At 34.3% G+C, this 22,631-nt stretch overlaps 2 protein-coding genes and 1 long non-coding RNA gene across 5 annotated transcripts in view; all 3 read left to right on the top strand.

Moving 5' to 3' along the window:
- Window positions 1–4,973, top strand: part of LOC123546843 (transient receptor potential cation channel subfamily M member-like 2) — a 73,458-nt gene extending 68,485 nt beyond the window's left edge. For all 3 annotated transcript variants that reach the window (XM_053551154.1, XM_045333455.2, XM_053551153.1), the window contains one exon: window positions 888–4,973. In XM_053551154.1, coding sequence (XP_053407129.1) covers window positions 888–1,019 — 132 coding nt within the window. In that variant the 3' untranslated portion in view covers window positions 1,020–4,973. The remainder of the gene's footprint in view (window positions 1–887) is intronic.
- Window positions 4,974–5,115: 142 nt separating this feature from the next.
- LOC128559450 (uncharacterized) lies at window positions 5,116–15,989 on the top strand. Its single transcript, XR_008372372.1, has 2 exons — window positions 5,116–9,295; window positions 11,440–15,989. It is a non-coding gene; the product is annotated as an uncharacterized LOC128559450 (long non-coding RNA).
- Window positions 15,990–18,202: 2,213 nt separating this feature from the next.
- On the top strand, window positions 18,203–22,507 carry LOC123546088 (somatostatin receptor type 4-like). Its single transcript, XM_045332276.2, has 4 exons — window positions 18,203–18,281; window positions 20,038–20,105; window positions 20,356–20,409; window positions 21,355–22,507. Exons 1-4 carry the CDS (start codon window positions 18,203–18,205, stop codon window positions 22,246–22,248), a joined length of 1,095 nt encoding a protein of 364 aa, XP_045188211.2. The 3' UTR covers window positions 22,249–22,507.
- Window positions 22,508–22,631: the final 124 nt, after the last annotated feature.

Here is a 22,631-nt window from a genome sequence, read left to right as displayed (position 1 = left end):
TACAGAATTACACTCACCTGTTAACTGTTGATTAAAATGTGTCACTTTCACCGAATTCAGGTGTCACATGCAACCTAATAGGCTAAGTTGTTTATTAGAACAAAATCCCAAGCCACAGTTTGTTTGTTTTATGAACAGACACTTCGTCCACAATACTTTTTCCAAAAACAGAATTTCGTGTTGACTGCAGTGCACATATCTAAACATACACTTTTTGTTGGCAATAATTTATTGATGTTATGTTTTAGGCCACTTAGGGTACTTTTTTAATATTTTCAAAGTAACATTGTGACTAGATAGAAAGGTGAATAACCGCTCTTTATCAACTTACTGGTATCCATTTTAAGACAAATGCGTATTGTTTTCTTAGGTAATTTAAATTCTGCAGATATACCATCTTGCATGGACATTACTGTAAAGTTGCTTGGTACAATGTCATGATTCATTGTTGATTTGTTGAAGGTATAAAGTCATGAAGCATTGTTGGCATGATTCACATGTGTTGCATTTTATCTACAACACTTTTGCTGATGTTTAAACAAAACTTTATTGACCAGCAATTAGATTTATTTCCATACACTACAATTAGGTATTTGTAAAGACCATCCTTTTAACTTTGTATGTAGAAAATGAAGCTTATATTCACGATCTGGGCGCTTTTGTTGTTGGAGACGATTTCAAAGAAAGACTGTATCTGAAGACATTCGTTCTCCATTTCTGACTTATGCCGAGGCATTGGCAAATAATTGCAGAGAACAAATCAGTCCTGGTACAGACAACAGGAACACGGGATTAGGTTAACTGAATGCCTTTGCATAACTGAAATATTGTTGAAAATCAGCAAACAAAAGCAACCAATTTAATGGATATTTATATATGTGTTACAGAGGAGACGGTTCTCACAACAGTTTGATGACACATCAAGTGATGATGCAGTCTCCCTTAGAGAAAAACTTCGCAAGAAAATGAAAAAGAAAAAATCCAAAAGGAAGAAGAAGCTTATTGAAGACAGTGATTGATACAATGCAATAGATATATAGTAGTATATATTGTTTTTAGACAAATTAACGTTAAAATGTGTAAGTTATAATGTTACGATTGTTATTGATTATATTTATACTGTTTATTATTTGCTCAGAATCATACCGTCCACTTTGTTCTTTTGAACGTTACAAGTTTATGTTGAATATTAACATATTGTTTGAATATCATTAGTATTTAAGGAACTCTCTTTTATGTAAAAGACAATCTTTTAGATTTTAGGTCAAGTATACAAACTATGTTGAGAACTATCCTACGATGCCTTGCGTGCCTGTCAGTTCCGCATCCACAACTTGGTTAGTTTTGATGCACGTTCACATGATCTCTGTTATTGCTTGACAGGTTTGCTTCAGACTTAAAATAGTTATTTCTCGTAATTAAAGACATCATATGACACAAGGGTCATAACTCTCGCAGAATTATTGTATGGATTATCTCCCCTTCATCTTTTCATTAATTATGACCCCTTTATACGTAGCTTTATAGGTTAATTTTGATGCAATTCACAATATCTCTGTTATTACAGAAGGGATTTAATTTTAGCTTGAACTAGTTGTTTCACATAATCACTCACATCATATGAAAGAAGGGCTATAACTTTTGCACCAATATTTCATGAATTATGCCCCTTTTTTAGTTTTTATTTAGAAGTTCAGGTTAAATTTCGTGACTTTATATATATATTTGTTACTTTTGAACGGTTTTGAATCAAACTTAAAATAATTGTTCCACATCACTGTTCTCATCATATGACTCAATGTTCATAACTGCGGCACAAATATTTTATGAATTATTTCCCACACACTTCTTACTTAGAGTTTTAGTTTTCTTCTGATTATATTTCACCATATCTATGTTGTAATGAAATGGATTTGTTTCAAACTTAAAATGTTTGTTCCACATCACAACTTACATTATTTGACAGAAGGTCCATAACTCTAGGCAGCAATATTTTATAATTTATGTCCCTTTTTACATAGAATTCATGTTAAAGTTATGATGGACTTTTGCTAGGTCTCATTTGCTAATGATTTTATTATACCCCCACCAAACATGTTTGAGGGGGGTATATAGGAGTCAGTTTTGTCGCGTCCCGTCACGTCGCGTCCCGAAATCTATTATCTCAGTTATTACCAAATGGATTTGATTCAAACTTAAAATACATGTTTCACCTTATCACCCACATCATGTGACACAAGGTGCATAACTCTTGACACCAAGTTTTCATGAATTATGTCCCCTTTTACTTAGAATTTAAGGTTAATTTTGTTGTATTTTCACTATATCTCAGTTATTACTAAATGGATTTGATTCAAACTTAAAATAGATGTTCCACCTCATCACCCACATCATGTGACATAAGGTGCATAACTCTGACACCATTTTTTTTATGAATTATGCCCCTTTTTACTTAGAATTTAAGGTTGATTTTTGATGTATTTTCACTTTATCTCAGTTACTACTGAATGGATTTGATTCAAACTTAAAATAGATGTTCCACCTCATCACCCACATCATGTGCCCACATCATGTGACACAAGGTGCATAACTCTGACACCAAGTTTTCATGAATTATGTCCCCTTTTACTTAGAATTTAAGGTAAATTTTGTTGTATTTTCACTATATCTCAGTTATTACTAAATGGATTTGATTCAAACTTAAAATAGTTGTTCCACCTCATCACCCAGATGATGTGACATAAGGTGCTTAACTCTGACATAAATTTTTTATGAATTATGTCCCCTTTTACTTTAAATTTAAGGTTGATTTTGATGTATTTACACTATATCTCAATTATTACAAAATGGATTTGATTCAAACTTAAAATAAATGTTCCACCTCATCACCCACATCATGTGACACAAGGTGCATAACTCTGACACCAATTTTTCATGAATTATGCCCCTTTTTACTTAGAATTTAAGGTTAATTTTGATGTATTTTCACTATATCTCAATTACTACTGAATGGATTTGATTCAGACTTAAAACAGATGTTCCACCTCATCACCCACATCATGTGACACAAGGTGCATAACTCTGACACTATTTTTCTTGAATTGTGTCCCCTTTTACCTAGAATTTAAGGTTAATTTTGATGTATTTTCACTACATCTCATTCTGATTGGCTTAGAGCCAAAGGGAAGTAACCTTTTCTTAACCTTTGTACTGAGTTTCTTCCCCTTAAATTCCAGGAATAAGTCTATTTTTAGAAATCCTATTTTTAGATTTTCAATATTTTAGGTATTTTTCTAACTTTTTTTATTATAAGTCCTATGTAAAAAGTAAAAACATTTTTCCGTGGTAACATGGGTCGGTAAGACACTTTTTTGTATTCACTTTTAGTGTATCTCTAATATTAGAGATTTAATATATTTACTAGTATTACTATAATAGTATTATACTAGTATTACTTATATGTGGAAGCCCAGGATGAAGTAGTCCAAAGTATTTTTAAGATTCCTTATGGTTGCCATTCTTCTGTGACAAGACCGTATGGTGGGGGTATGAGTCACTCCTGTGACAGTTCTAGTTCAAACTTAAAATAGTTGTTACACATGATTAGCCACATGATCTGACAGATGATGCATTACTCTTGCAAAAATCTTCCATGAAATTATGTCCCTTTTATATACTTAGTTAATGTTTTCATACATTTTCACTACTAAGTACTTTGGACTCAAAGTTGAGTCTCCTGTTACAGCTGTTTTTAACAATACTACTTTTTAAACTGACAGTGAAAACTACAACTAAGTGTATAAAAGCCTATTAATAATTTGTTTGATCAAAGCTTTGTCTTGTTTTGGTCTTATGTTGCATCTGTGTTTAATGATAGTGCTGTTTTATTTCTATAACGTTATGTTTTTATTATACAATTTACTGTGATATATGTTTGTGATTTACTCAGGTAATACGTATTGTAACTATCACTTTTTTCTTTGAGATTATATCATATCTGATATACATGTATGTTCAGAAAATGTGATATATACAGAGTGGTCCGTAATATATGATACCAATAAAAATTTTTACTTGTTAGTCCCCTACCGGTGGAACACTATAGGAATGACATTCGTCCGTCTGTCTGAGCCCACATTTGCATACTTAGGGGCTGCAGGAACAATAGGTAACTGTACTTTTTCTTTGATGTCATTCATTCCGTAAGGCTTTTATGTGGCTCTATTACGTGGCTAAAAGAACAATAGACATAACAAAAGAGTAGTCACATATATACACATGTAGGAACGTCCGTCTGTCCGTCAGCAAATCTGGGTCCTGCAATTACCTGAAAAGTATTCAAGCTAGGTTCTTAAAAGATGGTGTGTTTAAAGAGGGCAATATGTAGATAATGCACGTACGTAACTAATGCTTGTAAGTCAAAGGTTAAGGTAGCTACCGAAGGTGAAATAAAAATTGTTTCTGTTCCGTAACTTTTATATGCATTGATAGATTATCTTAGTGGTATACACAAAATTTCCCCATGATGAGACAATGTGCCAACACATGATCTATGCTTGTCGGTTAAAGGTCAAGGTCACTGTTTAAGGTAAAGTTAAAACACATTTCTGCCCCATAACTTTGAATTGCATTGAAGGATTTTTTATTACTATACAGAAATGTTTCCAATGATCAGACTGTCTCCCAGATGACGAATGGTTGTTGGTCAAAGGTCAGTATTGAAGGTCAAGTAAAAATTGTTTCCGCTCCATAACATTTATGTGCATTGATGGATTATCTTAATACTGCACACAAATGTTCCCCGTGGTGAGACAATGTGTCGTGTACATGATCAATGCTTGTAGGTCGGAGTCACTATTGAAATTTAAGTAAAAATAGTTTTTGTGTCTTATCTCCTTGATTTTTTATAATACGCCCGAAGGGACATATTATGTTATGGTCCCGGTGTCCGTCTGTCTGTCCGTCCGTCCGTCCGCCCGAGATTGCAATTCTGACCCTTGTAGGATTTAAACGCTTGAAGGTATTTCAAAGGACTTGCAAATGTCAGAGAGTCAGTGCATGCTTGGTGTGTCGCTTCAAGTCAAGTCACACTTAGGGTCAAGTTCATACGTTTGTTTCGTGTCCGCTCTGTAGCATTTGAACTGCTTGAAGGATTTCAAAGAAACTCGGCACAAATGTTCACCACACTGAGACGATGTGCAGAGCGCATTTTTCGGATGACTTGCTTCAAGGTCAAGGTCACACTTAGGGATCAAACGTCAATATATGACTTTGCTTTGTGTATATTGCTCTGCATTGCAGTGCTCTTGGTTTTATTTGGCAGATCCTTAATTTGGTCACTTACAATTATTCTTTTTAATTACTTCCCTTTCTTGTTACTATGAATAGCTTATTTTGAAATATTTTTATTTTTGGATGTAGGTAAAACCAAGACCACTTTTTTGTGGTACAACATAGATGGTAACTCCCATTTTTAGGTATATTTTGACATACCTTTACCAGGAGATTTTTGTGGACTTAGATTTTTTTTCTTTTGGATTTTCTTCCCTTTGTTGTTCAATTTTGCTCCCATTCTGTGATGTCACCCTTCGGGCGTATATTGCCCCGCTTTGCGGAGCTCTTGTTTTTAGTTGTAACACGGTTGCCAACAACTACAAGGAACGGACACTAACAAAGTTTTATACCAGTAGGGGACCTCTGTATTGCCATTGCAATACTCGGTCACTTAAAAGGGCTTTGCTACTTTGTGACTGTTTCAACTTTTGATGGGAGAAACATTTTCTGTAAAACCATACTTTTCAAAAATACTAATACGGCGCACCAACACAGTATAGGTTTGGCGCCATATAACCTATACTGTGTTGGTGTGCTGTAAACCCCAAATAAATAAATAAATAAATTTATTTGATATATAATGTCTATTTTAAAGGTATTTAGTATTTTTGAAAAGTATGGTTTTACAGAAAATGTTTCTGCCATCAGTATATATTTACAAATTGTGAGCCATGAATTATTTAACACCTTATGCTTTAACATAATTGTTCCCATATTTCTCAGTCATTTTTTTCTACCACAGAATGCTGAAAAATAAATTATAGATATAGTTAATAAATAAAAGGGAAGATCTTTAGAAAGGTTCTAAGGTTAACTACATGTTTTATGTCAAGACACCTGCCTGGATTATCAGGTTTTTCCATATAATGTCTGCCCTTACATATTATATAACTGCAGCCTCAGGTGTCGTTGCTGTATCTGCAGTTTGTCTTCTTTGTACAGAGCTATTCTTCATATGTCCTTTATTTGCCAGATGAATCGATGAAATAATATCTTACTTCGTCATTGATACGTTCCTCCGACAGATGCAGTGAAGATCCCAGTTGATGTGTTGTATTCGAAACCCTCGTGAGTTACGTTTCTATCAGATACATTGGTCTGGTCATGAAAAGCTGTAATTCGAGTGATCTATGCATTTGAGTGCCTACATGGTCTGAAGAATTGTTTTACTTTAAATCATTGCCTTTAACCTCATTCAAAGTTGTCTTATTCGTGTTCATGAAAATTTGCTATGATCATGTTGCTGTATTGTATGATGTTTAGAGGTTAAATCTGAGCACTTAAAATGAAGTCCTTAGAAGATCAGTCTTGGCACGTAAGTTTGTAGAATCTTGTACTAGATGGTCTTTATATTTGTAGATTTCTAGCGTCGGTAAATTCATTTGTCAGTTATAATTTACTGTTGTTTAACTTTGTGTTGCAAATGAAGAATAAAGCTAATGTTATCATTATCACTACTGGTTATGATCAAAGCAAATTTAAAGATATAGACATTAAAGTTCTTATCATTTTGTCTAGCTAGGGACACTTCAGTGTTCGCTCTAGTCCTGTTGATCATTTTGTTAACATATACTGATCCCTTCGTTATTTCCATTCCCGTAATTTCGACTTTTAATTTACACCTTATCAATTTCTCTAAAAGTTGGTCAGTGTTAGAGATCATTTAGTGTTTATTGTAATGAGAATGGTCATCTTGTGAACATATTCTAATATCATCGTTATTTCCGTTTCCATCATTTTCACTAACAGTTGTTCTTTACTAGTGATTCTACAGTGTTTACTGTGATCAGATTAGTCGTCTGGTGGATATATACTGATGTCTTCGTTATTTCCGTTTCCATATTTTCTACCTTGATTTCTGTTCGTATCATTTTCTCTAACAGCTGTTCGTTGCTAGCGATTCTCCAGTGTTAGTTGTGGTCAGATTAGTCATCTTGTGACTGGTGATTTTTAGCCCACCATCATCAGATGGTGGGCTATTCAAATCACTCTGCGTCCGTGGTCCGTCGTCCTTCCGTCCGTTAACAATTTCTCGTTATCGCATCTCCTCAGAAAATACCAGGGGGATTTTGACCAAACTTTGCCAGAATGATGTTTTGGTACCCTAGTTGTGTCCCTCTGAAATTGAGACTGGTTCAACAATTTTTGAGTGAGTTATGGCCCTTTGTTTATTTCTATAATTTACGTAGATTTATATAGGGAAAAACTTCAAAACAACAGGGCTAGGGCTTTGATATTTAGTATGAAGCATCATCTAGTGGTCCTCTACCAAGATGATTCAAATTATTTGACTGGGGTCTAATATGGCCCCGCCTCGGGGGTCACATGGTTTATATAGACCTATATAGGGAAAAACTTTGAAAAACCTCTTGTCCAAAACCACAGGGCTTAGGGCTTTGATATTTTGTATGTGACATCATCTAGTGGTCTTCTACTATGATTATTCAAATTATCCCCCTAGGGTCACATGGTTTATATAGACTTATATAGGGAAAAACTTTGAAAATCTTCTTGTCCAAACCACAAAGCCTAGGGCTTTGGTATTTGTAATGTAGCATCATTTAGTGGTTCTCTACCCAGTTTTTTCAAATAATCCCCCTAGTGTCAAGTACGGCCCCGCCCCGGGGGAGGTGGGGGGTCACATGGTTCATATAGACTTATATAGGGAAAAGCTTTTAAAATCTTCTTGTCAATAACCAACAACATTCAGATTTGGACCACATGTATGGTTTTGAATGGCAAGATGAACTTTGACCTCGATTTTGACCTAGTGACCTACTTGCACATTCCTGTAGCTACAGGCTTCAAATTTGGACCACATGTATAGTTTTGTGCACCGAAAAAAACTTTGACCTTGACATTGACCTAGTGACCTACTTTCACATTTTTGAAGGTGCAGGCTTCAGATTTGGACCACATGCATAGATCTGACCTTGATTTTGACCTAGTGACCTACTTGCACATTTCTAAAGCTACAGCCTTCAAATTTGGACCACTTGCATAGTTTTGTGTACCGAAATAAACTTTGACTTTAAGATTGACTTAGTGACCTACTTTCAAATTTCTCAAACTACAGCCTTCAAACTTGATCCACATGCATAGTTTTGTGTACAAAGAACTTTGTCCTTGAAATTGATCTAGTGACCTACTTTCACATTTCTCAAGCTACAGCTTTCAAATTTGGACCACATGCATGGACCACGTGCACCGTGTTGTGTACGGAAATGAAATTTGACCTTGAGCTAGTCAGTAAGTCTTGAAATTTGGAACACTCAAAAATGGCACATTGGTGGGCGCCAAGATCACTCTGTGATCTCTTCTTGTTATTTCCTTTTCTACGGTCTCGACTTTAAGTCTACTTAATACCATTTCTCTAGCGTTTGCCCGACCGTCCATCTATCCGTCCGTCAGCAACTCTGGATGCTGCAATTGCTTTAAAAGTATTCAAGCTAGGTTCATAAAATCAGGTATGTTTATAGAATGCAGTATGAAGATAATGCACGTACATGATTTATAGTTGTAGGTCAAAGGTCAAGATCATTATTGAATGTCAAGTAAAAATTGTTTCTGCTACATAACTTTTATATACATTGATGGGTTACCTTAGTGATACACATAAATGTCCCCCATAATGTAACAATGTGTAAACACATCATCTATGCTTGTCGTTTAAAAGTCAAGGTCACTGTTGAAGGTCAAGTGAAAAAATATTTCTGCCCCATAACTTTTAATTGCACTAAAGGATTTTTTATTACAACAAGGAAATGTTTCCCACGGTTAGACTATTTGTCTCCCACATGACCCATGGTTGTTGGTCAAAGGTCACTTTTGAAGGACAAGTAAAAATTTGTTTCTGCTTCATAACATTTATGTGTATTGATGGATTATCTTAATTCTGCTCACAAATGTTCACCATGATGAGACAATGTGTCGTGTACATGATGTATGCTTGTAGGTCAAGGTCACTATCTAAATGTAAGGAACAATAGTTCCTTAAAGCATTTGTTGCCAACAACCACAAGGGACGAACACTAACAAAGTTTTATACCGGTAGGGGACTTCTGTATTGCCACTGCAATACTCGAACACTTGTTATATATAACCATAAAGGGTTTGACACTTTTTGAATGTTTCAACTTTCATTTGATATATAATATCTATATTGAAGAATATTTTGAAAAGTATGTTTTTAATAGAAAATGTTTATCCCATCAGTACATATTTACAAATTGTGAGCCCATGAATTATTTTACATCTTGTGTTTTAATATATGTTCCCGTATTTCTCTGTCATGTTTTTATCTATCAACAGAGAGCTGAAAAGAATAAATTATAGATAAAAAAGCAAGATCCTTAGAAAGGTAATAAAAATATATTTTTAAACTATCTTCTATATGTCATGACATTTTCCTGTATTATCAGGTTTTTCTGCATAATGCCTGCCCTTATATAGTATTTAACTGCAAACTCAGCTATTTTGACTGTATCTGCAGTTTGTCCTTTTTGTACAGAGCTGTTCTTCATAGGTCCTTTATCTTCCGGATGAACTGATGAAATGAAATAATATCTTACTTCGTCATTGATATGTTCCTCCGACTGGTGCAGTGAATTTCCCAGTTGATGTGTCGTTTTCGAAACCCTCGTTTAAATTAGTTAAGTTAACGTTTCTCTCAGATACATTGGTCTGGTCATGATAAAAGGTAATTAGGATAACACGTGCATTTGAATGTCAACATGGTCTGCAAAAGTTTAAGTCATTGCCTATAACCTTATTCAAAGTTGTCTTATTCTTATTCTTCTGAATGTGCTATGATCATGTTGCTGTATTGTGTGATATTTAGAGGTGAAATCTGAGCACCTAAAATGAAGTCCTTAGAAGATCAGTCCTGGCACGTAAGTTCGTTGAATCTTGTAGATGGTCTTTATATTTGTAGATTTCTAACATCGGTAAAGTCATTTAGATATTGACACAGTAATTAGTAATTATTTACTGTTGCTTAACTTTACGTTGCAATTGAAGTATAAAGCTTAAGTTATCATTATCACTATGGTTATGATCAAAGTAAAAAGATGTACACTTTAATTCCAGTTCTTATCATTTTGTTTAGCGATACTTGTGTTCGCTGTAGCCTGTTGATCATTTGTTAACATATACTGATGCCTTCGTTATTTCCATTCCCGTAATTTCGATTTTTAGTTTAGTCCTAATCAATTTCTCTAAAAGTTGGTCAGTGATCGACTTTAATTTCAGTATGTATCATTTTCACTAACAGTTGTTCTTTGCTAGCGATTCTACAGTGTTTACTGTGATCAGATTAGTCGTCTGGTGAATATATACTGATGTATTCGTTATTTCCGTTTCCATAGTTTCTACCTTGATTTCTGTTCGTATCATTTTCTCAAACAGTTGTTCGTTGCTAGCGATTCTCCAGTGTTGTGACCATAGACTGGTGTTTTCCTTATTTCTTTTTCTTCTGTCTCGACTTAATACCATTTCTCTAGCGTTTGCCCGACCGTCCATCTGTCCGTCCGTCAGCAAATCTGGATCCTGCAATTGCTTTAAAAGTATTCAAGGTAGGTTCATAAAGTTTGGTATATGTATAGAATGCGATATGCAGATAATGCGCGTACATGACTTATGATTGTAGGTCAAAGGTCAGGGTCACTTTTGAAGGTCAAGTTAAAATTGTTTCTTTTCCATAACTTCTATACACATTGATGGTATATATATATATGTATATATATATATAGTGATACACACAAACGGTCCCCATGATGAGACAATGTGTAAACACATGATCTATGCTTGTCGTTTAAAATACAAGGCCACTGTTTAAGGTAAAGTGAAAACTTGTTTCTGCCCCATAACTTTTAATTGCATTCAAGTATTTTTATTACTACACAAATGTTTTCCATGATTAGATTATTTGTCTCCCACATGACCCATGGTTGTTGGTCAAAGGTCACTGTTGAAGGGCAAGTAAATATTTGTTTCTGCTTCATAACATTTATGTGCATTGATGGATTATCTTAATACTGCACACAAAATAATGTTCACCATGATGAGACAATGTGTCGTGTACATGATGTATGCTTGTAGGTCAAGGTCACTATTTAAATTTGAGTAAAAATAGTTTTTTGGTCTTAGCTCCTTGAAGCATTTTTAGTCTTAACACTGTTGCCAACAACCACAAGGGACGAACACTAACAAAGTTTTATACCGGTAGGGGACTTCTGTATTGCCACTGCAATACTCGGTCACTTGTTATATGTAACCATAAAGGGTTTGACACTTTGTGAATGTTTCAACTTCCATTTGATATATAATATCTATATTGAAGATATTTAATATTTTTGAAAAGTATGGTTTTTATAGAATACGTTTATCCCATCAGTTCATGTTTACAAATTGTGAGCGCATGAATTATTTTACACCTTGTGTTTTAATATATATATTCCCGTATTTCTCAGTCATGTTTTTATCTATCAACAGAGTGCTGAAAAGAATATGTGATAGATAAATAGTTGATAGATAAAAAGCAAGATCTTTAGAAAGGTTATAAGATTATCTTTTTAAACTACCTTCTTTATGTCATGAAATTTTCTTGTATTATCAGGTTTTTCTACATAATGTCTGCCCTTACATATTATTTAACTGCAAACTCAGCTGTTTTGGTTGTATCTACAGTTTGTCCTTTTTGTACACAGCTGTTCTACATAGGTCCTTTATCTTCCGGATGAACTGATGAAATGAAATAATATCTTACTTCGTCATTGATATGTTCCTCCGACAGATGCAGTGAATATCCCAGTGGATGTGTCGTATTCGAAACCCTCGTTTGTTAACGTTTCTATCAGATACATTGGACTGGTCATGAGAAGCTGTAATTAGTATGATTTTTATGTTCTTTTTCGCTGATACATGCATTTGAATGTCAACATGGTCTGAATTATTGCCTTCAACCTTATTCTAAGTTGTCTTGTTCTTGGTCAAGTAAATATGCTATGATCATGTTTCTATGTTTTGTGGTGTTTAGAGGTGAAATCCGAGCACATAACATGAAGTCCTGAGAAGATAAGTCCTTCCCAGAACATTCTTTTATGGTGGTTAAATATTAGTGGAGGCTGCTATAGTTATATTTTTCAATTGTCATACAGAAATGTACATCTGTCACCATGCATTTCGAAATTGGTATGAACGCATTCAGGTAATGCACTCTATCCTGTCTCACCAAGTCGATTTTGACACGTATGTGCGTAGAATCTTGTAGATGGGTCTTTTATTTGTAGATTTCTAGCATGGGTAGCTCCATTTGTCAGATACTTGCACAGTTATAATGTACTCTTATTCTTCTTCTCCAATAGTAATGGCAAACGTTCAATAATGATATAGTATGGCCATGCGTTGGCCATCTTGTTTAACTTAATCTTGCAATTGAAGTATAAAGTTATCATTATCACTACTGGTTATGGTTAAAGTAAAAGTAAAACAAAATGTAGAGTTTAATTCCAGTTCTTATTTTATCAAGATGTCTACCTAGCGATTCTTCATTGTTTACTGTGGTCCTTATTGATCATTTTGTGAGCATATACATGTACTGTACTGATGCCTTCATTACTCCCTTTCCCGTAATTTCGACTTTAATTTCTGTCCTGATCATTTTCTCTAAAAGTTGTTCATTGTTAGCAATCGTTCAGTGTTTATTGTAATAAGATTGGTCATATTGTGATCATATACTGATGTCTTCGTTATTTCCGTTTCCGTCGTTTCTACTTTTATTTCCGTCCTTACCATGTTTCTAATAGTTTCTCAGTGTTAGCGATTCTTCAGTGTTTACTTTGATCAGTATGATCATTTTGTGAACATATACTGAAGTTTTTATTATTATCTTTTCCATAGTCTCTACATTTATTTCAGTTCATACCATTTTCTGTAACCGTTCTTTGCTAGTGATTCTACAGTGTTTACTGTGATCAAATTAGTCATCTGGTGAATATATACTGATGTCTTCGTTATATCCGTTTCCATGGTTTCTACCTTTATTTTCGTCCTTATCATTTTCTCTAACAGTTGGTCAGTGTTAGTGATTCTTCAGTGTTTACTGTGGTTGTGAACATATACTGATGTCATCGTTATTTCCTTTTCCGTAGTTTCGACTTTAATTTCAGTCCTAATCAATTTCTCTAACAGTTGTTCATTATTAGCGATTCTTTAGTATTAATTATAATAAGATTGGTCATCTTGTAAACATATACTGATGTCTTCTTTATTTCTGTTTCCATCGTTTCTACTTTTATTTCCGTCCTTATCTTTTTCTCTAGCAGTTGGTCAGTGTTAACGATTCTTCAGTGTTATTAGTAATCTTGTGAACATATACTGATGTCTTTATTTCAGTTTCCATCGTTTCTACTTCTTTAACTTCCGTCCTTATCATTTTCTCTAACAGTTGGTCCGTGTTAGCGATTCTTCAGTGTTTATTGTGATAAGGTTGACCTTCTGGTGAACATATACTGAAGTCTTTGTTATTTCCATTTCCATAGTTTCTATTTTTATTTCAGTTCGTATCATCTTTTCTAAAATTTGTTCTTTGCTAGCGACTCTTCAGTGTTAATTGTGATCAGATTAGTCATCTAGTGAACATATACTGAAGTCTTTGTTATTTCCGTTTCCATAGTTTCTATTTTTATTTCAGTTCGTATCATCTTTTCTAAAATTTGTTCTTTGCTAGCGACTCTTCAGTGTTAATTGTGATCAGATTAGTCATCTAGTGAACATATACTGAAGTCTTTGTTATTTCCGTTTCCATAGTTTCTATTTTTATTTCAGTTCGTATCATCTTTTCTAAAATTTGTTCTTTGCTAGCGACTCTTCAGTGTTAATTGTGATCAGATTAGTCATCTGATGAACATATACTGAAGTCTTTGTTATTTCCTTTTCCATAGTCTCGACTTTAAGTCTAGTTAATATCATTTCTCTAGCAGTTGTACTTTATTAGCTATTGTTCAGTGTTTACTGTTTTAAGACTGGTTATCTTGTGAATATATACTAATGTCATCATTATATCCTTTTCCGTAGTTTTGACTTTAATTTCAGTCCCAATCATTTTCTCTAACGTTCATTGTTAGCGATTCTTCAGTATTAATTGTAATAAGATTGGTCATCTTGTATACATATACTGATGTCTTCTTTATTTCTGTTTCCATTGTTTCTACTTTTATTTCCGTCCTTGTCATTTTCTGTAACAGCTTTGGTCAGTGTTGGCGATTCTTCAGTATTTACTGTGATCAGATTGATCATCTTGTGAATATATACTGATGTTTTCGTTACTACCTTTTCCAAAATCTCGACTCCAAGTCCAGTTAATATCATTTCTCCAGCAGTTGTACTTTATTAGCTATTTTTCAGTGTTTACTGCAATAAGATTGATCATCTTGTGAATACATAAAGATGTCTTCGTTATTTCCTTTTCCGTAGGTTCGACTTTGATTTCCGTCCTAATCATTTTTTCTAACAGTTGTTCTTTGTTAGCGATTCTTCAGTGTTAATTGTGATCAAATTGATCATCTTGTAAATATATACTGATGTTTTTTGTTATTATTTTTTTCCGTAGTCTCGACTTCAAGTCCATTTAATATCATTTCTCCAGCAGGGGTACTTTATTAGCTATTCTTCGGTGTTTACTGCAATAAGATTGGTTATCTTGTAAATATATAATGAAGTCTTCATTATTTTATTTTCCGTAGTTTCTACTTTTATTTCCGTCCGAATCATTTTTTCTAACAGTTGTTCATTGTTAGCGATTCTTCAGTATTTATTGTGATAAAATTGGCCATCTTGTAAACATATACTGATGTCTTCGTAATTTCCGTTTCCATAGTTTCTACTTTTATTTCTTCCCTGTGTAAATATATACTATATTCGTTATTTCTTTTTCCGTAGTGTCGACTTCAAGTCCATTTAATACTATTTCTCTAGCAGTTGTACTTTCTTAGCTATTCTACGGTGTTTACTACAATAAGATTGGTTATCATGTAAATATATACTGATGTCGTTATTTCCTTTTCCGTAGTTTCTACCTTTATTTCTGTCCTAATCATTTTTTCTAACAGTTGTTCGTTGTTGGCGATTCTGCAGTGCTTATTGTGATAAAATTGGCCATCTTGTAAACATATACTGATGTCTTCGTTATTTCCGTTTCCATAGTTTCTACTTTTATTTCTGCCCTGGTCATTTTTTCTAAAAGTTGCTCTTTCCAAGCATAGTTTGTGTGGGGTATTTTTTTTTATTTTGTATCATATTTAACAATAAAAGAATTTATATATGATTATTATATGATTATTATATTTAGATTCTATTAAGATTATCATTTATGTATCTAATTATTTAAAAAAATCAGTTTCACAAAGACAGGAGGCTATATTGGAGTCACACACGTCCGTAGGTCCAGAGGAATATCCCTGAAACTATTATGAAAAAAAAGTTTTTATTCAAGAATATTTGTTAACTAATGTTGACTGCTAAATACTCTGTTATTAACTTATTCATTATACATGTATTTGTAGTGAGATTAATTGAAAATGTGATTATGGTTTTTAATAATTTGTTATTTTTTGTACGATATACAATACAATTTAGAATAAATTTTGTGTAATAAATTTTCGTCTTCAAGTTGATTACTGATATTTCTCTTGAACTTTTTAGGTAGGTTATAATTGGAATGATGTTATTATAGGGCCACAGACCAGGTCGTTCACGGTCACAAACGATTTTTAATTTCATCCGATTATAAAAAAAAGGTTTGTATGTTTTCTTTGTTCAGTTAGGGGCCTCCGTGACCGAGTGGTTAAAATCGTTGACTTCAAATCACTTGCCCCTCATCGATGTGGGTTCAAGCCTCGCTCGGGGCGTTGAATTCTTCTTGTGAGGAAGCCATCCAGCTGGCTGGCAGAAGGTCGGTGGTTCTATCCGGGTGCCCGCTCATGATGAAATAATGCACGGAGGGGCATCTGGGGTCTTCCTCCACCATCAAAGCTGGAAAGTCGCCATATGACCTATAATTGTGTCGGTGCGACGTTAAACCGAACAAATAAATCTTGGTGCAGCCATTTTCCCCGTTGTGCATTTTAAGGATAACATGGTGTAATAGCCATATTTCATATCTTGGTCACTAAATTAAAAACTTTTCACCGAGAGATTTTTTCAAATTTTGTCATTTTTTAGGGAGATAATCGGTATTGAAGGTAACATTGATGCCTAAGGGAAATATATAATTTCTTTGATTATGAGAATCTGAACTTGAGTTTCGAGAAAATTTTGAGGTAGAAAGCTGCATTATATGATTCTGATACAAATATCAAAAAGAAGTCAAAAATTCCCCGTAGAGAAAAGGAGAAAATCATGTTTTTCTAGTTTTCAGTGGAGATAGCTCATGAAAAACCAAAATTATCAGGGGCGGTAATCTAAAGGAATTTCTGTTAGAACTTCTGTCACTATATAACTTGTCAATATGCACCTTATTTCTATCTTTGACATCTTTAAAGCTTACATTATCAAGTTGTATGTACGCTTTTGGTGAAACTGAGGCTTATTACACCATGTTATCCTTAACCACTAGTATACGGCAATATTCTGTAGAGTTAAAGAACGAGTGACGTAAGCGTATGTTGTTCTGTCGTTTGATCAGCTCCAATTGCCGGGTAGGGCCATGACCTATTAAACGACCCTATAAAAGACCGGTGCATATTTGACAAACGAATGAAGTATTAGTGCCATGAAATAAATTTGAATTTAATAAAGTACTTCAATTTACAAATGTATTACATTACTGGGCCTTTAAATAGCAAATATTTATTGCTGCTTCGATAATGTTCAATGGCAATAAAGTTCTATTGCGTTATTTCGTATAGATCGGACGTGTTATTGGAGGTATTAATCATATTTATATGGTCCAGAATTAGCGAGATGTAATAACCATACAGCTGTTTGCACTTGGGGGAAATAAAACAAGATTATCATTACAGACTCTAGCTTCAGAATAGCAAGACTGTATATAAATTTGGATAATATTTATCTTGTTGTGTACATAAAAGGCATTATCAATAGGAATTTGTTAGCTGATAAAGGCGCGAGGAAAAATCGTGTAATAGGGTTGTGAGTACGCAGTTCAACATCAGTTAAATAATTTCTATAGACTAATTATTAAATTATTGATTTTGCGTACGTTTAGCAAGAGAAGCACGGAGTTTGCGTGCGCTCAAAAGTGGCTACAGAGAGTGCTCACGTTTATCACGAATTTCGATGAAAGCCCACGTTCAACGGTCACTACTGAGTTTGCGCACGTTGAAAAGTTATAGGTTCAATACATTTACTTCAAGGGAAAATAAAATGTTTAGTAAAAGTTTCTCTTCCTGAGAAACCGTCGTGCTCTAAATGTACTTACTGTATATGCAATTCAGATTCCACACTTACCAGTTTTTTTCGACGAAGTTTCTCATACACTCTGAACTAGACAAATAGGATGTATCGGTGAAACACATAATTTCCATTAGACTTTGCCAAAGATCAGTCTTGTATTTTCTTTAATAACAAAGTTTACAAGACTTGAATAAAGGAGCTAAATAGCAAAATAACAAATTTCAACGGCATAAATTTGCAGCACTGTTTTTACAAATTTACTTACTTTAAAAAAAAACTGAAATGATTGATATTTTCGTAACAGAAATGGGCCAGTCCACGACAGAGTTTGGTACTGAACGCTGCGTCTGAATTCAACAAGGACTTTTATGAAATGCTTAAACACAGCTCGACAAAATTAAATGAACAAAATTTACTGTGAATATTTTTATTAAACCATGCATTAACTTGGAAAATGTGTAAAAATCTAATTGACCCGGCTACGAACGAGTCAGTGTTTACCTTCATGTCGGAGTTCTACAGGCCGTGGCAAGGTAAGCAGCACAGATATACACGGGAAATAAAATAAAATCAGTTCATTTAGTTTTAGCTCCACTGTTTGGAGAATAGTGGGGGGGGGGGAAGCTATTCTCCTCGCCCGGCGTCGGCGTGACCTTTTTTTGGTTAAAGTTTTTCGGCAACCTTTGTTTTTCTGTCATATCTTTGTTACTATTGCTTATATCTTACTGTAACTTCATATAAATATTGTCCAGTATACAAAGTATGTGTAAGGGCTGAGCCCATAGTACCCACGGTCAAGGTCGCCAAGGTGTAATACTTGGGTTATTTTTAAGGTTAAAGTTTTTCAGCAACCTTTGTTTTTCTGTCATATCATTGTTACTATTGCTTATATTTTACTGTAACTTCACATAAACATTGTCCAGCATACAAACAAAGTAGGTGCAGGGGCTCGGCCCATTATACTAAAGGTCAAAGGTCACAAAAATTTTATACTTGGAATTATTTTCATGTTAAATTTTTTCGAAAGCTTCGTTTATAGACATATCTTTGGTACTTTAAAAGATGATGACTTGAATTAAAAATATTTCTTTATAATCATCATTTGCATGTGTGGTTACAAACCCCATAACTCTAATTGTATTTTTGATAGAATTATGCCCCTTTTGTACTTAAGTTTTTTTGCAATCTTCGCTTTCTGGATATAACTTTAATGCAATATAAGATAAAGACTTGAAACTTAGAATGTATCTTTATCATCATCATCTGCTTGTGTAGTAACAATCCCCATAACTCTGATTTGTATTTTTGACCAAATTATGCCCCTTTCGTACTTAAATTTTTTAACAAACTTCGTTTTCTGAACGAAAAATAGTGTTAAACCGGTCAATAGTAAAATCTATGATGTCAATATTTTCTTAAGCAAATAGAAACTCTCTGCAGATTTACAACTATGGCGCTGGTTTACCACAATTAAGCGCACTATCTTGCATAAATAACGGCGATTATTTGCTTTTATTCTGTGCTTTCGGACGATTTTCAGACTATATTTGCATTTGTTCTTCACACCTTTGATGTTTAGTAACACAGCCAATTACTGAACGTATCATTATGCTCATGATATGATAACTGTGGTCACTCTTAATATGTTTAACTTGGAATATTTTATTTAATGACACTATCTATAATCTTATGTAGCGAGCCTTTTGATGGAAACATGTCAAAAAATGATGATTTTGCTTCCTGAACGGGAAATAAGTTACTAGATTTACGAACAAGTTTCCCATTCGGGAAGTAATAAAAAACATAAATTGATTTCCCAAATGAGACGTTTCCCCCACTGTCTAATGCAGGCATAATTCCAGATATCTATCACTCTTAAACGGGTATAATTCTAGATGTTCATCAGTCTTGAACGGGTATAATTTCAGATGTAAATCTCTCTTAAAGGGGTATGTATTTAAAGGAATATATATACGGCTAGATGTATATCAGTCTAAACAGGGAATATATCTAGATGAACATCGCTCATATCGTTTTAACGCAATCTATACATCTAGATGTGCATCACTCTTTAAGGGATATACATGTAATTCCAGCTGTACATCACTCCTAAAGACGTATAATTTTAGATGTACATCGTATATCAAACCGTTTCAAAGCGGATTGAAATCAATATTATACAGAGTAATTTTAAAGTATACCGTACTTTCACATCACAAAATTGTATATGCAATTCTCTGTCTTTCCACATAGTTTGAAACAAAATTGATACAGATAGATATTTTTCAGGCCAGACTGTCATAGAAGTGATCATATTGTCACTGATATTTTTGGTAGGGGTTCCCGGAAATGCAATGGTAAGATTTTTTACGTGACTTATATACATTTATCACGACTACTTTGAAAGACCGATTATCCACATTTATGAGAAAGCTACTGCTGTAATGTCTGTACCAGTTAGTTGTAACTCCCGCACTGATATTTGTGGTAGGGGTCCCCGGAAATGCAATGGTAAGATTTTTATGTGACTTATATACATTTATCATACTACTTTGAAAGACAGATTATCCACATTTATAAGAAAGCTAACTGTAATGTCTGTACCAGTTAGTTGTAACTCCCGCACTGATATTTGTGGTAGGGGTCCCCGGAAATGCAATGGTAAGATTTTTTATGTGACTTATATACATTTATCATACTACCTTGAAAGACTGATTATCCACATTTATGAGAAAGCTAGCTGTAATGTCTGTATCAGTTAGTTGTAACTCCCGCAACCGTAATTAGAGAACGTAAACAGTTGCAGCCCCCTTTTCGTAAACGTTACAAGTCAGACTGGGGTGAGAAACTTTTTGCGTCTGTAATAGTTGCAATTTTTATACATTTGCGACATTGGGATCTTATGTAAAGTCACGATATATGCTATAACTTTTGCCGAATGAAGTATACAAAATGATCCGGGTAGAATACGATTTCTAATTTTCAAAACATTTACCTGGGAAGTAACAGATGCCATTTTCTGATACTGTAGTAGGACAAGTGTAACTTTAACCGACTGCGATACAGGTAGCGACGACGTTACAGGCGATGACAACTACAGTGTTTATCGATAGTAACCTGCAAATATCATTTAATTTACCAAAAATAAAACAGTTGAACTTAAAACTATGGTAAAATGATGCAAGTTGTTTTTTAAAACAATTATATATTACATGATCTTCCGCGGAGCAATCGGTAAAAAAATCGGGTCTTGTTCGTGTCTATGTCGGTAATGGATTCGATTTCCATCTCGAAAATGATATCAAGTGAAACTATTTTCTAAGACATTGACTTTAACCGGCAAAAAAAAAAATCGTAACTATTTGTTGAAACTTACTGAAAATATAAAGTAATAACACAGTGATGCTTACATTTTAATTGTTGTAAAAGAAAAGCAAATTCATTTAGCAAAACTTTCGTTTGTTACATTTAAGGTTACATTGAAGGCACTGATAATGCTGTTTTATTTCCAAATTGCATATTCTAATACTGGCACGCATTTTAACTGAAGTTGATTTGAATGTATCGAAATTGTAAATGAATTCAATTTTTTTATTATTCCTGCAGGTCCTGGCAGCGGTTATCAGAAACAAGAAGTTGAAATCTAGCACAAACTTCTTAGTGTGTAACCTAGCGACCACTGACATCCTGTTTGCTTCAGGAATTCCATTCATTGCCGTAACCCGGGTAACGCAACACTGGATATTCGGCGAGTTTGTGTGCAAATTTGTGACGTACGTGCAGTTTGTATCCGGGGTATGTTCGATTGTAACCATGGTAATGATCAGTGTCGAACGTTTTATATGCGTGTGTCTGATGAATAAATACAAAATACAAAACAGAGATTTGGCCTTAATCATAGTGGCAATCTGGTGTCTTTCTGCCATTTTCCCAATTCCTGTAGCTTTGTCACAAACAGTGAGAACGGTTCATACCGCAAACGAGTATTTCATGTTTTGCGGCGTGCAGTGGTTGAATGGCTTTCATGCAGAGATATATTTAGGATTCATGGTGTCAGTTTTCTTTGTTATTCCTTTAATATTTATCTCTGGATTTTATTTACGGATATGGCGTGTGGTGAAAAGCTCGGACGCACGGACACAAGGCGCCAGTAGAAGATCTGAAAATTCGATTAGGAAACAAATTCGATTGGTTAAAATGTTTTCATCCATAGTTATATTGTTTGTCTTAATGTGGTTGCCATTTTTCATCGTGAGTTTTCTTGGTGTACATTATAAACAGATCACGTCCACGCATTTTACAGTCACGTTAATTCTCGCGCTTGCCAACACGTGTCAGAACCCACTGTTATACGGGTACTTTAACCATCGGTTACGGGAGGAGTTCCGAATAATGTGCTGTAGTAGATTCAAAGGACTAGGAACCAGTACTGCATCTGCTTACGCAGTTCAGGGGACAGAACTCGGTAGTGCTGTCAATAACTCTTCCACAATTGGATAATTAAAAATGTAGAAATAAAATATCTGTTTAGGGGACAAAACTCGATAGCACTGGCAATAACTCTTATATAGTAAGATACCAGGAATGTCCAAATGGAAACGTGGTGCCTCTGCAGTGAGATAATTGTCTGCTGTTCAGGGAACACAACTCTATGGTGCTGGCAATAACTCCGTCGAAGTACGATGTCTGAAAATTCCATTGGAAAATAAATGCTATCTTGGCTGATTTGACAATAATTATAATTGAAATATACGTAATCCTGGAGGGAAAAAACTCTTCTACGGCGGGCTACTAAAACGTCGAGATGAAAATAAAAATCCTAGGGGATGTGACGGATGTTGCACATATCTTTGTCTCTCATGAAAAGACTTAATCAAACCAAG

The sequence above is a fragment of the Mercenaria mercenaria genome, chromosome 9 (genome assembly GCF_021730395.1).
Source record: "Mercenaria mercenaria strain notata chromosome 9, MADL_Memer_1, whole genome shotgun sequence".
Lineage (NCBI taxonomy): Eukaryota > Metazoa > Mollusca > Bivalvia > Venerida > Veneridae > Mercenaria > Mercenaria mercenaria.
This window is presented reverse-complemented; position numbering and strand designations above follow the sequence as displayed.

Excerpts from the sequence above, each read along its gene's own strand:
- LOC123546088 (XM_045332276.2), top strand. The coding sequence starts at position 18,203 with ATGTGTAAAAATCTAATTGACCCGGCTACGAACGAGTCAGTGTTTACC. Across the intron at positions 18,282-20,037 it reads GTTCTACAGGCCGTGGCAAG|GCCAGACTGTCATAGAAGTG; the intron begins GTAAGCAGCACA and ends GATATTTTTCAG. Across the intron at positions 20,106-20,355 it reads GGGTTCCCGGAAATGCAATG|TTAGTTGTAACTCCCGCACT; the intron begins GTAAGATTTTTT and ends TGTCTGTACCAG.